The sequence below is a fragment of the Nanorana parkeri genome, unplaced genomic scaffold (genome assembly GCF_000935625.1).
Source record: "Nanorana parkeri isolate BGI_ZX_2015 unplaced genomic scaffold, ASM93562v1 scaffold3260, whole genome shotgun sequence".
Lineage (NCBI taxonomy): Eukaryota > Metazoa > Chordata > Amphibia > Anura > Dicroglossidae > Nanorana > Nanorana parkeri.
The window spans coordinates 26,743-40,809 of record NW_017309528.1 but is presented as its reverse complement, the minus strand read 5'-3'; the positions used below and the strand labels follow the sequence as shown (position 1 = coordinate 40,809).

General features: G+C 52.2%; 1 protein-coding gene across 1 annotated transcript in view; it reads right to left on the bottom strand.

Moving 5' to 3' along the window:
- Window positions 1–3,617: 3,617 nt before the first annotated feature.
- The window catches only part of SCAP (SREBF chaperone), a gene marked incomplete at its 5' end in the record, with an annotated part of 36,930 nt that continues 26,480 nt past the window's right edge, over window positions 3,618–14,067 (bottom strand). Inside the window, 6 exon segments of the mRNA XM_018574824.1 lie at window positions 3,618–3,863; window positions 6,690–6,896; window positions 7,658–7,738; window positions 7,857–8,023; window positions 9,303–9,385; window positions 11,259–11,344. Coding sequence (XP_018430326.1) covers window positions 3,618–3,863; window positions 6,690–6,896; window positions 7,658–7,738; window positions 7,857–8,023; window positions 9,303–9,385; window positions 11,259–11,344 — 870 coding nt within the window.

Sequence of the window (14,067 nt, the reverse complement as noted above, 5' to 3'; positions counted from 1 at the left end):
GGTCCGGGGCCCGGATGTCGTATTGTACAGAAGACACATTTGGTGGGAAATGACATTCATTGCTCATCACCCGTCCTGGCTGTAATGTGCAAGATTTCCCCCTCACTTCCTGTCCCTGAGTTCCCATCACTTCCTGTCTGGTTAAAACCGTTGTCACTGGGACAGGAAGTTAGGAAAAAGCTTTTACAATGGAGCCCCCTGGAAAGCATGAAGGGGAAGCGAGATGATCGGGGAGGTTTAAGTGCCGACAACCATCAGCTGCGTTCATAGGTCCGGGGGAAATTAAGCAAGTCGGCAGGTTTCTCCTTTCTGCTGCCGTCCCCCGAGAACTCACCCGGAGCAGCCGAGGACAAAAATACTTCACAAGTGACAACCTGAAAAGGGAGAAGTACCGACCCCTCCGTCCAATCACCATGGAAGGTGTAGATGGTGATGGTCCAGGAACGGGATGGGTCAGGACATTCTTCTGAGGTCCATATTACAGAGACCAACCGGTCCTCAAGAAGTGTGAGAGAGGCGACATCTATATATCAAACCCTCCTACACATGGGTGGCGGCCTTCATCACCACCGGCCTCCTATACAGCGAGGAGAAGAATGATTGGCTCCCCGGCATTGTTATCATCGGAGACGGAATATCCGCCACAAATCCAGAGAAGTCACATGACACAAATGTTATAAATGGAGTTGTAGTTCAGGGAGTAAAAGAAGTATTTGATCCGAAAGCAGAACATGACTTAGTACTTGGTGGGGAACCCTTGTTGGGGAGCACAAAGGTGAGACGTTTCCTGGGGGAACCCTTGTTGGGGAGACGTTTCCTGGGGGAACCCTTGTTTGGGAGCACAGAGGTGAGATGTTTCCTAGGGGAACCCTTGTTGGGGAGCAGAGGTGAGACGTTTCCTGGGGGAACCCTTGTTGGGGGGCATGGAGGTGAGACGTTTCCTGGGGGAACCCTTGTTGGGGAGCACAGAGGTGAGATGTTTCCTGGTGGAACCCTTGTTGGGGAGCACAGAGGTGAGATGTTTCCTGGGGGAACCCTTGTTGGGGAGCACAGAGGTGAGATGTTTCCTGGGGGGAACCCTTGTTGGGGAGAACATAGGTGAGACGTTTCCTGGGGTTGGTTGCCAGGGTTGCACACATCTCAGGAGGGATTCTTCAGGTTTCTTGGCTGTCGCTCGGCAACTCGAAGTTTCGGCTCCTCCCATAAATGTTCCATAGGATGGAGGTCTGGAGACCGGCTGGGCCACTTCATGACCTTAAAGGAGAACTGTGAGGTCAGGGTTTTCCCCATAGTTCTCCTTAGGGTAACGGGAGGACACAAACTAGCGTCCTCCCGTCACCCTAAGCTCAGTATATAGGGAGCTGTAGCTCGCGGTATACTGAGACGCCGCAGCTGAAGCGGATCCCGACAATTATGTCTGGATCCGCCCAGCTGCGTGAGTGACAGCTGGCTCCGCCTATCTAGAGGCAGAGCCAGCTGTACCCGCCCCTTACAGTCACTCTCCTATCACGGCAGAGAGCCCTGACAGGAACGAGAGGTGAGCGAACGCCGGTATGTGTTCACTCACCTCATAGTTCTCCTTTAATGTTCTTCCTCAGTCCCGGCTTTGTTGCCTTGGCGATATGTTTTGGGTCGTTGTCATGCTGAAAGACCCGCCCACGACCCATCTTCAGTGTTCCGGCTGAGGGAAGAAGGTTCTCCTCCAAGATTGTACAATACGTGGCCCCGTAATGCGGCAGTCAGCCATTAGCAGAGAAACGGCCCCAAAGCATGTTTCCCCCTCCGGGCTGGACTGTGTGGACGGTGTTCTTAGGGTCATAGGTCACCATTGTTCTTCCTCCAATCACAGAGTCGAGTTCATGCCAAGAGCTGAATTTTGGTGGCATGTGACCGCAGCACTTCCTCCCCAATCCTCCTTGCAATCATTGAGATGTTCATTTGCAGACTTCAGACGGGTCTGTACATGGGCCTTCCTGAGGGGGGACAGGCCTGTACATAGGCCTTCCAGAGGAGGGGGGACGGGCCTGTACATGGGCCTTCCTGAGGAGGGGGGACAGGCCTGTACATGGGCCTTCCAGAGGAGGGGGGACAGGCCTGTACATGGGCCTTCCAGAGGAGGGGGGACGGGCCTGTACATGGGCCTTCCAGAGGAGGGGGGACAGGCCTGTACATGGGCCTTCCAGAGGAGGGGGGACAGGCCTGTACATGGGCCTTCCAGAGGAGGGGGGACAGGCCTGTACATGGGCCTTCCAGAGGAGGGGGGACGGGTCTGTACATGGGCCTTCCAGAGGAGGGGGGACGGGTCTGTACATGGGCCTTCCAGAGGAGGGGGGACGGGTCTGTACATGGGCCTTCCAGAGGAGGGGTGACCTTGCGGGCGCTGCAGGATCTCAGTCCATGGCGGTGTATTGTGTCACCAGTGGTGTGTTTGGTGACTGTGGTCCCCACTGCCTTGAGATCATTCACAAGCTCCTCCCCCCCCCCGTGTAGTTCTGGGCGGATCCCTTACTTTTCTCTCAACATCCTCACCCCATGAGGCGACATCCTCCATGGAGCTCCAGACCGAGGGCCATTGGTGGGTATTTTGTATTCCTTCTCCCCGAGCTTCTTGCTGAGAGTCTTCGGGCCACGGTCCCTGACCTCCTCTGACAGCTCTTTGGTCTTGCCTATGGTGGGGGAGGGGTGATGGAGGGAAGAGATTCTGTGGTCAGGTGACCTTCTTAAAGTGACAGGACTCATCTGTGTACCACATGACCAGTCTGTGGGAGGAGCCAGAATGATTGCTGGTTGGTAGGGGATCAGATACTTATTTTACTCCATTTATAACATTTGTGTCATGTGACTTCTCTGGAGTTTGGTGGATATTCCGTCTCCGGTGATACAAATTATATATCCCAGGGAGCCAATCATCATCCTCCGCACTGTATATATATATATATTGCCATCTCCACCCCGGCACTGACAACAATCCACCTCTTCAGCCATGTGCATAGAGGGGGGTAACACCTAGGTGTGCATAGAGGGGGGTAACACCTAGGTGTCTATAAAGAGGCCCTGTCTGTGTGACAACTCCTGCCAATAGACGCACCGCCCCCCACCCCGGAAGCCGCCCGCGAGATCACCAATATTACGGAAGAAAACTGACTGGAGCACACAGCCAATAGCAGCAAAGCGAAGGATTGACCCTGAAGGTCGCTACATGGTTGCTATGGGTGATCATCTCTATGACATGCCCCCCCCGGCGCCGCCCCCAGAGACGTATATCGGCGACACAGGCGGTAATAAAGTACAAAGCTCGCTGTCCAGGACATTCATAGCGGGGCCCCGCCCCCCGTGCGGCGGCGGAGGAGGGGCCGCGGGATTCATAACGAATCATTTTTCTGCCTTTTTCCGGGTCGCCGCAAACCTGCCGCCTCGCAACAGAAAGAAAAAAATAGACTCTGGGGACATGGCGGACGCGAGACAGGTCGGCGCTGGAACCTGGAAAACCCGGAATATTGTACAATTCCATTGGAAGTATAGTGAGAATGTGTGTGAGCCGGTCAGACCAACCCCCTCGCGGGTCGCAGCTCGGCTTCCCCAGGAGTCACCGGGTCGGCTGCCCGTCCTCCTCCTCCTCAGTCCAACTTCTCCAGCACCGACGGCACGTAGACCAGGCTCAGCTCGCTGCCAAAGTCGCAGACGATGGCGGCATTGTCCAGGACCAGGATCTGGCGGGCCGGCTGGGCTTCCTCGCACTTCCCCAGGTAGACCGTCTGCAGGAGATCACCGTAGCCGATGTCCCAGAAGGAGACGCAGCCCTGGCCGCCCGTCACCAGGAGGTTATCGGAGATGAGGCCTAAGCTGGAGCCGCAGCCCAAATCCTGCCGAGAGAAGAAGAGAATAAAAGGCCTCAATGATGATGGAAGACGCCATTCACAAAACCTCAAACCCCACCCATGTACAAAGAGTCCCCGCCCCCGGTGTGATGGCGATCGCCGCTTCCACCGGCGCCATTGGTACAACTTCCTGTGTCTGATATAAAACGATTCCTCCCCCACCCACCAAAAATAATCACACAGGAAGTTGTCATAATGACGCCGGTGGAAGCGGATCCATCATGCCGGGATATCGGTGAGGACCGCGCCGGAACCTCGTAACATCAGAACTACAATCCCCCGACGTAACACACCAGAGCCACGTGAACATCGTAGAGCCGTCTCTCCGCCTCTTGTCCAAAACCGGCGCCACTCACCGTGAACCTACCTCCATGTTGCTGGGCTGCTGTCATGGCGTGTCCTGCTGTAGTCCAGCACCATGCGTGTCACCGAGACTTGGTCGGGACATAACAGGAAGCGAGCGGGGACTAAAACTGGACGTGCCATTAGGTCAGCCATGAACCCCGGGAGTAGACCCATGGCGCCACTTGTGGACAGCGGCCGGAGAGTTGCCGCGGCTGTATGATTTCCGGTACACGTGGTGCGTGTTCGTACCGCTGTCGATGGAATGGCGCTGTGGACATCCTTTGTGTTTTTCTGAACGACATCCGGGATGGTGGCCCTCCAGCCTTGTGGTCACAGTTTGGTGGAGACCCTTTTCTGTTCCACCATGACGGTCCCCCGTGTACAAAGCCAGCTCCATACAGACACGGTGTCACCAGCTTGGTGGAGGCCCCTCCAGTTCCCCCACACCAGAGCCCTGACCTCATCCCTACTGAACACCTCCGGGATGAAATGGAACCTCAGTGGGGATCCAGGTCTTGTCATCCAACATCAGACCTCACAAATGGGTACAAATTGTCCTCTTCCGGCCTTGCGATCACAGTTTGGTGAACACTCTTTTCTGTTCCACCATCACTGTCCCCTGTGTACAGAGCCGGCTCCATAAAGACATGGAAGGGAATTTATCAAAACCGGAGCAGAGAAAATCTGGAGCATCTGAGCACGGCGACCAATCAGCATCTCTCATTCATTATCAAACCTCAACTGAGCAAACTGAAGAGAGAAGCCGATTGGTCGCCGTGCTCAGATGCTCCAGATTTTCTCTGCTCCGGTTTTGATAAATTTTCCTCATGGTCTGACCAGTTTGGTGGAGGCCACTCAAGTCCCCCCCCCACCCCCGAGTCCTGACCTCATCCCTACTGATACTGAACACCTTTGGGATGCTGATTGTGAGCCGGGTCTTCTCATCCCACATCAGTCCCTGACCTCCCTAATGGAAAACAAATGACGAACGCACTCATCAATTCGTCACCAGCCGTACGGCGCGGTGCACACGGAATGGCCTTATACAGTAACAGCAAAAAGGTTGCATGCCGGCCGGTGAGTGTGCCGGGAAACTTTTTGCTGTTGTCTTGTATAACTGTATGTCCTTCCGTGTGCACAGCGCTTAGAGCTGGTGACGAATTGTTGAGTGCGTTTGCCATTTGTTTCCTTTAAGGGGGGTTGGGATTCCTCCTGAAAAACCTGCACCCAATTTTATCTTCTGCCCCCATGTGCTCCAAGATGGAGACTCTCATAGGTCAGAGTCAGGACCACACTATATAGGAGGTGCCTTGGCGCGGCAGTGCGGCTTTCACATGTTCTGCAGAAGATGTGTATCCAAACCTCTGTTATTAACCTTAGCGGTCAGACGAGTTTTTTTTGCATGCCGGCTGGTGAGTGTGCCGGGGAAAACTTTTTGCTGTTGACCTCCCTAATGGGTACAGGTTCCCACAAGACACCCTCCAGTCTCCTGGAAAGCCTTCCCAGAAGAGCGGAGCATTTTGAAGGCACAAAGGGAGGCCAACACCATATTAATGGCCATCGTTTGAAAGCCAGCTCCATACAGACCAGCTTGTGAAGGCCACTCAAGTTCCTCCACACCAGTGCCCTGACCTCAACCCTGCGGAACACCTTATGGAACATAGGTGTTCCATGGGAGTTATTGAGTTCAGGTGGGCAAAGCCGTCTCCATAAAGACATGGTGTGACCAGTCCGGTGGAGGAACTCGAGTGTCCTGCACAGAGCCCTGACCTCAACCCTACTGGACACCAGCCGGGTCTTCTCATCCAAGAACTGCACCACACCCTACAAATGCTCTTTTGGCTGAATGGGCACAAATACCAACAGATGCACATTTTGGAAGGCCCTTTTCTGTTCCCCCCCATGACTGCCCCCCTGTATACAAAGCTAGCTCCATGAAGACATTGTAGACAATTGTCCTCTTCCAGCCTTGTGGTCACAGTTTGCTGAAGACCCTTTTCTCTTCCACCATGACTGTCCCCCGTGTACAAAGCCAGCTCCATAGAGACACGGTGTGACCGGCTTGGTGGAGGAACTCGAGTGTCCTGCACAGAGCCCCGACCTCAACCCAACTGATCACCTCTGGGATGAAGTGGAACGCTGACTGTGAGCCGGGTCTTCTCATCCATCAGGACCACCTGACCTCACAAAAGGGCACAAATTCCCACAGACAATCTCCTAAACCTTGTGGACGCCTTCCCAGAAGAGTGGAGGTTGTTGCAGCCACAAAGGAAGTCCAACTCTACGTACACTGTACGTCGTCAGTCACGAAGGGGTTAATGGCCATGCGTGGTTGGGGGGGCCTAGTTGGCGCGCACACAACTCCATGGGGGAGACTCCATGTTAGATAAACCCTCCGTGTCATACTCCATACATGACATCACACATGACCACTTCCGTTGCTGCTCTCGGTCTGAACGGTCTCACCTGCTGTATGGAGTAGAGTTTGATGGCGGAGCTGCGGTCCCATATGCTGATGACGTCGTCCAGACCACTGCTGATCACGTACGATGTCGTGCAGATCAGGGAAGTGATGTCACCGCGGTGGCCGTGCATGTGGCCAACTCTACTTCCTGTCAGGACGTCCCACAGGCAGATGGCTCCGTCCTGCCCCCCGCTGGCTAGGACCATGGTCTGTGGACGGAAAGGCGCACACGGGGTTAAATATCCGCAGGCTCACAGGGGAGCTCTCGCAATACAACTGACGAGTCCCGAATGCCGAAGCAGAACTCCGGCCCGGTAAGAAAGGTCATCAATATACACGGAGAGATCGCACCAATCAATGTTTTACAAATCATCAATACCAATCAATACACAAACATTCAATGACAAATCATTTCACCCGGCAGCAGATCCCGATCCCCGACATGCTGATGTCATTATAATAACCCCCGGGGGTGATCCTGCCATCAAGGTTCTTGTTCAGGCAACTTCCTGTTATAGGTTGACACGTTCTGTCCCCGTCTACTAATTGCGCTCCTGCGTTGTCACCCTGTCACAAGCGCCCCGATGGAGCACACCTGTGGCTGTGCTGACGCACATTGCGCATCCATGGACCGGGGTTGTCATTATCAGCGAGTCGGTTTATGGTCCCAAATCGAAAGTGATATTTTACATAAAAACCTCAAGCTTTTATTATGCTCCTCCCTTCTTAATAACCCCCCCACTAAACATTTTCTAGACACAGTCACAGCAACACTACGGGTCTGGCACACCTTCGACCCCCCTACCACACTCCTGCAGCGAATCCCTTCTTAAACATCTAACTCTGCTCACTCTGGAGTATGTCTTAGACGACATGTTTATGTTCTATTGACAAAACCTAATAAATTCATTGTTAAAAAAAAAAGAAAGGTTCCTGGAGGGTAAGACAAGAGCAATCACCGGCCTCTCACCTCATCAATGTAGATGGCGGTAATCCCTCCCGAGTGGCCCTGCAGCGTGAACAGGCAGCACGCGTCATCCAGACGGTAAACCTAGAGACATAAAGAAGACGGTTACACCTCCCATCGCGCCCCGGGATGTGCGCACGTGTCGTCATACATGACCCTCCACCATGGCAGAAGTCTATATAGAGGCTGCCGTCGGACTTACCCTAAGCGTGTGGTCCTGGCTTCCCGTCACCAAACGACCAGCCGCAGCTTTCAGCACCGTGATCGGCTTCTGGTGGGCGCAGGCCACGGTGTGGGTCAGCTGACACCGGATGACATCATCATTCGAGTACAGCGGGGAGCTCGGGACCGCGGTGCGATTGGGCGTCCCTGGAAAGGAAGGAGGTTTGTTATAGAGAACATGGACGGAAAACACAACACAATATACTCCATGTGCTTCACCGGTCAACGCCGAAACGTTTCACTACTTTATATGTATTATACCCGTTATATATGATGGAGAAATGTCTATATTAGGATGTATCCGGTCTATAAATGGCGGCTCTGGATGGACAGTTGGATAAATGGCTCTATATTTAGGATGTATCCGGTCTATAAATGGCGGCTCTGGAGGGACAGTTGGATAAATGGCTCTATATTTAGGATGTATCCGGTCTATAAATGGCGTCTCTGGAGGGACAGTTGGATAAATGGCTCTATATTTAGGATGTATCCGGTCTATAAATGGCGGCTCTGGATGGACAGTTGGATAAATGGCTCTATATTTAGGATGTATCTGGTCTATAAATGGCGGCTCTGGATGGACAGTTGGATAAATGGCTCTATATTTAGGATGTATCCGGTCTATAAATGGATGGACAGTTGGGTAAATGGCTCTATATTTATCTATAAATGGCGGCTCTGGATGGACAGTTGGATAAATGGCTCTATATTTAGGATGTATCCGGTCTATAAATGGATGGACAGTTGGGTAAATGGCTCTATATTTAGGATGTATCCGGTCTATAAATGGCGACTCTGGAGGGACAGTTGGATAAATGGCTCTATATTTAGGATGTATCCGGTCTATAAATGGCGGCTCTGGATGGACAGTTAGATAAATGGCTCTATATTTAGGATGTAGCGGGTCTATAAATGGCGGCTCTGGATGGACAGTTGGATAAATGGCTCTATATTTAGGATGTATCCGGTCTATAAATGGCGGCTCTGGATGGACAGTTGGATAAATGGCTCTATATTTAGGATGTATCCGGTCTATAAATGGATGGACAGTTGGGTAAATGGCTCTATATTTAGGATGTATCCGGTCTATAAATGGCGACTCCGGAGGGACAGTTGGATAAATGGCTCTATATTTAGGATGTATCCGGTCTATAAATGGCGGCTCTGGATGGACAGTTGGATAAATGGCTCTATATTTAGGATGTATCCGGTCTATAAATGGCGGCTCTGGATGGACAGTTGGATGAATGGCTCTATATTTAGGATGTATCTGGGCAATTAAGTCTCTTTATTGCACATGTATGATGAGGTCTTGACATGATAAGGTTGTGCTGCGTTGCATTTTAGTGGAGGGGTTAGGGTCCCTGGCATCATCACCAGTTATTTTGCCTCCATCAGGTCCTGGCGGACTCGGAGATGACCTCACCTCTATACTGTAGCTGGCTGGAGGATTTGTGGGATTCCAGGCAGAATAAGTCCAGAGAGCCATTGAGTCGGGCAGCCACGATCCTGCAAGACACAGAGATAGTATGACAGAGCGGCACCATCACCTCCCCTCCCCCTCTTCCCATTCCAATGAAGTACAATGTTAGATATTCAGCTGAAGCTCCTTTCTGGCTGAGCTGCTGCAATCATCTAATCCGAAAATTAATACTAGGAATGACCTCAAGTCCTGAACTAGTTGCGTCCCGTGATGTGGCCGTTAGCACCACCCCCTCCATCATCAGCCTCTGTGCTGAGCACCTTTAAGGGCTTGTTCACACGATTTCCGCTCCTGCACCCAAAAAGCATCCCAACGTCTCCCTATATGTTTTACGGGTACAGTTCTCACCAGCGCAGTCCGGTCAGGACAGAAAAAATACTGCATGTCACATTTTCTCCGGTCCGGAAATGCACGAACGCGTCAAAAACGCACTGCAGCTAATGGCGATTGTTATCCCACTGCCTGTGACCTATGCTAACCACGTAGCTCCTGGTGCTCAGCCCAACCAACCTACTCCATAAGTGAGCCCTCGGAGACACGGCAAGCACTGAGGCAATGCCAGTGGCCACGGACCTAGAAGGGCTCTGCAGAACAGGGTCTGGAAAGCACTCGGAACCCATTGTGCGGAGGTCACTACCAGGCTATCCCCGCAACATCCAGTCCATCGTAGTACTCCAAAGGCCAGGCTGAGGGTGACAGTGGCGGAGAGCTGCAATCGAAAAGACAAAGCCCTAGCAGTGACGCAGAGAAGAGTTTTGGTTGAAGAAAGAAGTTCTAGCAATACAATGGGGTTAGCCTTAGGCCCCGTTCACATTGCGCGATTCGCAAATCGCGCGATTTGCATTTTGCGCGATATCGCGCAAATGCTTGCATTGAGCAAGCGAGAATCGCGGCAAAATCCGCTCCAAAAAGGGTCCTGCTGTAGCTGTTATCCTGGGCTGGCCTACAGTTTTTTTTGTATGGGTCCAATCCTTCTGTAGGCAGCGGTATAACCCGAAGGTTGAAGACTTACTGTGTCCTTCAATGGACAAGAAAAAAAGATATGCACCTCCCTTTCCTTTGCAAAGAACTTTGAGCCAAAGCCCTAAAATCATATAAAATGTAATGATCGGTACACGTAGACTGTGTTTTGGGTTCAAAAGGAGAAAAAACTTTAAAAGACGTTTTTGGTTGATTTCTACCCTCATGGCAGGCGGAGTGACCCAATCCAGAGAACGCCACGCGCTGCTCCCCTCTGTGACGTGACAGGAACACAGCGATCTCTGTGAAACGCCATGAAATGCAGAACGACCTTAAAGGAGAACTACGAGGTCAGTGCTTTCCCCCATAGATCTCCTTAGGGTAACGGGGGGACACAAACTAGCGTCCTGCCGTCACCCTAGGCTCAGTATATAGGGAGCTACAGCTCGCGGTATACTGAGACGCCGCAGCCGGAGCGGATCCCGACAATTCTGTCTGGATCCGCCCAACTGCGTGAGTGACAGCTGGCTCCGCCTATCTAGAGGCTGTACCCGCCCCGTCCATTCCGTCCGTTCTGCCAGTCAGCGCTGGCGGATCAGAGCGGGGAATACAGCCCCTCCCCTGTCACTGCAGAGAGCCGTGACAGGATCGAGAGGTGAGCGAACGCCGGTATGTGTTCCCTCACCTCCCGATCTACTGAGCCGACCTGTGACAGTCTCATTGTCACAGGTCGCCCCGAACTATGAGGACGAGTGAAAAGCCCCTCCCCCTCATAGTTCTCCTTTAAACAATTGTCTCCAATTCCTCCGATAACGTAGCCGAGTTATGTCACGAGCTATTTGCAGTAACCGATCGTAGACCGCTGAGCAGTCAGTGGAATTGTTGGTGAGAACACAGACAGTACACATTGCGCTGCAGAAAGACGGACGACCTACATACCGGTGATTCTGGAAAACCAGCGCCGTTATCCCACTCTGGCCATCGCTGGTGCTGCAGCGCAGGATTCCTTCTATAGCGTCCCAGACCTGAGGAGAGACGGAACATTAGAAGGGCCGGCGTCTTCGGATCAATGCGATCGTAACGGTCACTATGAAGCGGGAGGAATACATTCGGCTGCATGGGCCGGGGGGGGGGGGGTATGAATGTTACACTCAGCTTCAGCTTAGACCTCCATTGTCCAACACGCTCCCCTGTGCCCTTGCTGTGCAGTCCTCGGGGTCCCTGCAGACAGGCGTCTGTGTGTTCCTTACGGGAAATAATACATTCTGTACTCACCCTACAATCCTTTTCTTGAAGTCCATCGAAGGACACAGGAATGTAGAAATTAATAACAATTGGGTTATTTTCTGCTGCTGCCTACGAGGAGGTTTGGACCCCGACAAGCAGATGGAGGCCAATCCACGGGTAACCCCCAACAGTTATGCGTCAGCTTAGAGAGCGAGTAGTACAGAGGGGCAATAAACCCCGAGGGGTGGGACCTGAGTATGGGTGCAAAAATTGAAAAAAGGGCCTCAGTCATGAAGGGGTTAATGGACTTGAAAAAAAGATTTTACACCAAGTACACCAGCGGTTCTCAACCTTTCTAGGGCCGGGACCCCCTTGGTAACATTTGCCAAGTTAGTGGTGACCCCCCCTGCGGTAAAATTTAGGGATGACGCGGCTGCTGCGGCGACATCTGGCGGCGTGTCGGGAGAACTGACACTGCTGCGTTAGGAGAGGGCTGAGGAGGACTCTCACCTAGCACAGCACTCACACAGCGACCCCGCAGCCTGAGAACCGCCGGCGTACGCCGTCAGAATAAAAACAACACCATAGGAATACATAGCTAGATTCCTATTGGCTATTTCACTTTGCAATAGCCAATAGCAAGCTAGCTATGGCACCCGCCCACTGCTGCTGTCAATCACTAGAAGGGGACCTGATGGAGAACTTCAGGTCCCCCTCTGCTGATTGGCAGCAGCAGCAGCAGAGGGCGGGCTCAATAGCTAGTTTGCTATTGGCTATTGCAAAGTGAAATAGCCAATAGGAATCTAGCTATGTATTCCTATGGTGTTTTTTTTAATTTATTCTGACTTCCGGCGGCTCCCGATGTCAGAAAAAATAAAATCGAGCAGATTAAACCTTTCCGGGAGGAAGTGTTTCTCTCACCGGGCGGCCGGGAGGCGCTATCTAATAGCGAGAGATTCCCGGCGACCCCCCGGCAAATCGTCATTCGACCCCCAGGTTTGAGAACCGCTGAAGTACACAAATCTTAGCAATGTAGGAACTCGGACATCTGGGACGTTCAGAAGTAATCCAACTGAGGGGTGGAGATAAGCCACAGAAGGTTCTAATATAGAACCAGAAGGACCAACGCCAATCCTAAACCAAAGAAGGGACCCCGCGTGGCCCCGAAAGCGCTTGTTTTTACCTGACATGGTTCTTATAAAATGAACACGCGGTTATCCTGAAAGGATATTTGGTGTGCTTGTGACATTTCTTTTAGAGCTCCAACAACTAATCGAGTAAGTCGATTAAAATCGATGATGGGAAAAAATTGTCAACGTTTTCCATCATCGATTAGTCGGCTTTCGATTAGTTGCCCCTTTTTCCGGCTCCACACACACGCCTTACGCCGCACGTCCTCCCCACCTCACACAGCTCTGAGCTCTCGCCTTGCGCCGCACACGCTTCATGCCTTACGCCGCACGTCCTCCCCACCTCACACAGCTCTGAGCTCTCTCACATCGCTGCCCGCCGCCGCCGAGCACGTCGTTGCAGAGAGACTGCAGCGTGGGGGAGAACGGAGATCTCTGGGAAGAAAGTAAAGTTGCTTGCAGGTAAGACTGCCGGCACTTTTCCCCCACATGCTGTATAAATGTATTGCTGGGATAGTGATTGGTTGTAGTCCTCTATAGCCGATGGTACATATACAGCACAATACGCCATCAGCTATAGAGGACTACAAATCCCAGCAATACATTATACACTGCATGCATAAATGTATTGCCAGGATGTGTTGAATTCCTCTAAAGCTGGTGGTATATTTGTGTATCACTCGGCTGGAGATCCTCCAATCATCTCTGACACTGTCCTTCCTTCTGGAGGGGGGCTACGTCTGTTCCCCATGGTCCCCGTGTGTGTTGTTAAGTGGTCACCGCTCCAAGCTCGCTCCCGGGATGGACTACAATCTCCATACAAATTAGTATTCCATTACTGGAGCCCCTTTTTTAAAAATTATTTTTATTCGATTAATCGAACTTAAAAATCGGCTAACTAATTGATTTTGAAAATAATCGTTAGCTGCAGCCCTAATCTCTTTAAATGACAGCAGAGACTCTGCCACGGATAGGAACCGGGAAACCGCTCTGCAGCCAAAACAGTACACGAGGGTCTGGAAAGAGCCACAATGAAGATCTCCAGCGCTGCAAGGTCACGTTCCAGGCGAGCTCCGCAATCTTCCAGTCCAGCCGGATCCGGCCTACAAGGCCGTTACTGAGGATGCCCCCCGTGTGGACAGCTGCTGCTGTGTAGTCACGGAAGGTAACATATCTGTGGCGTGCCGAGTGTCTGGAATAGCTAACCAAAAATCTGTCACACGTTTTCTCAGCAGTGCGGAGGGAAAAGATGTCCAACCGAGGACACTGGCAAAACCCGAAGCACACCTATAGGGGCAGGTACGGGGGGGCTCTGCCTATAGGGGCAGGTACAGGGGCTCTGCCTATAGGGGCAGGTACAGGGGCTCTGCCTATAGGGGCAGGTACGGGGG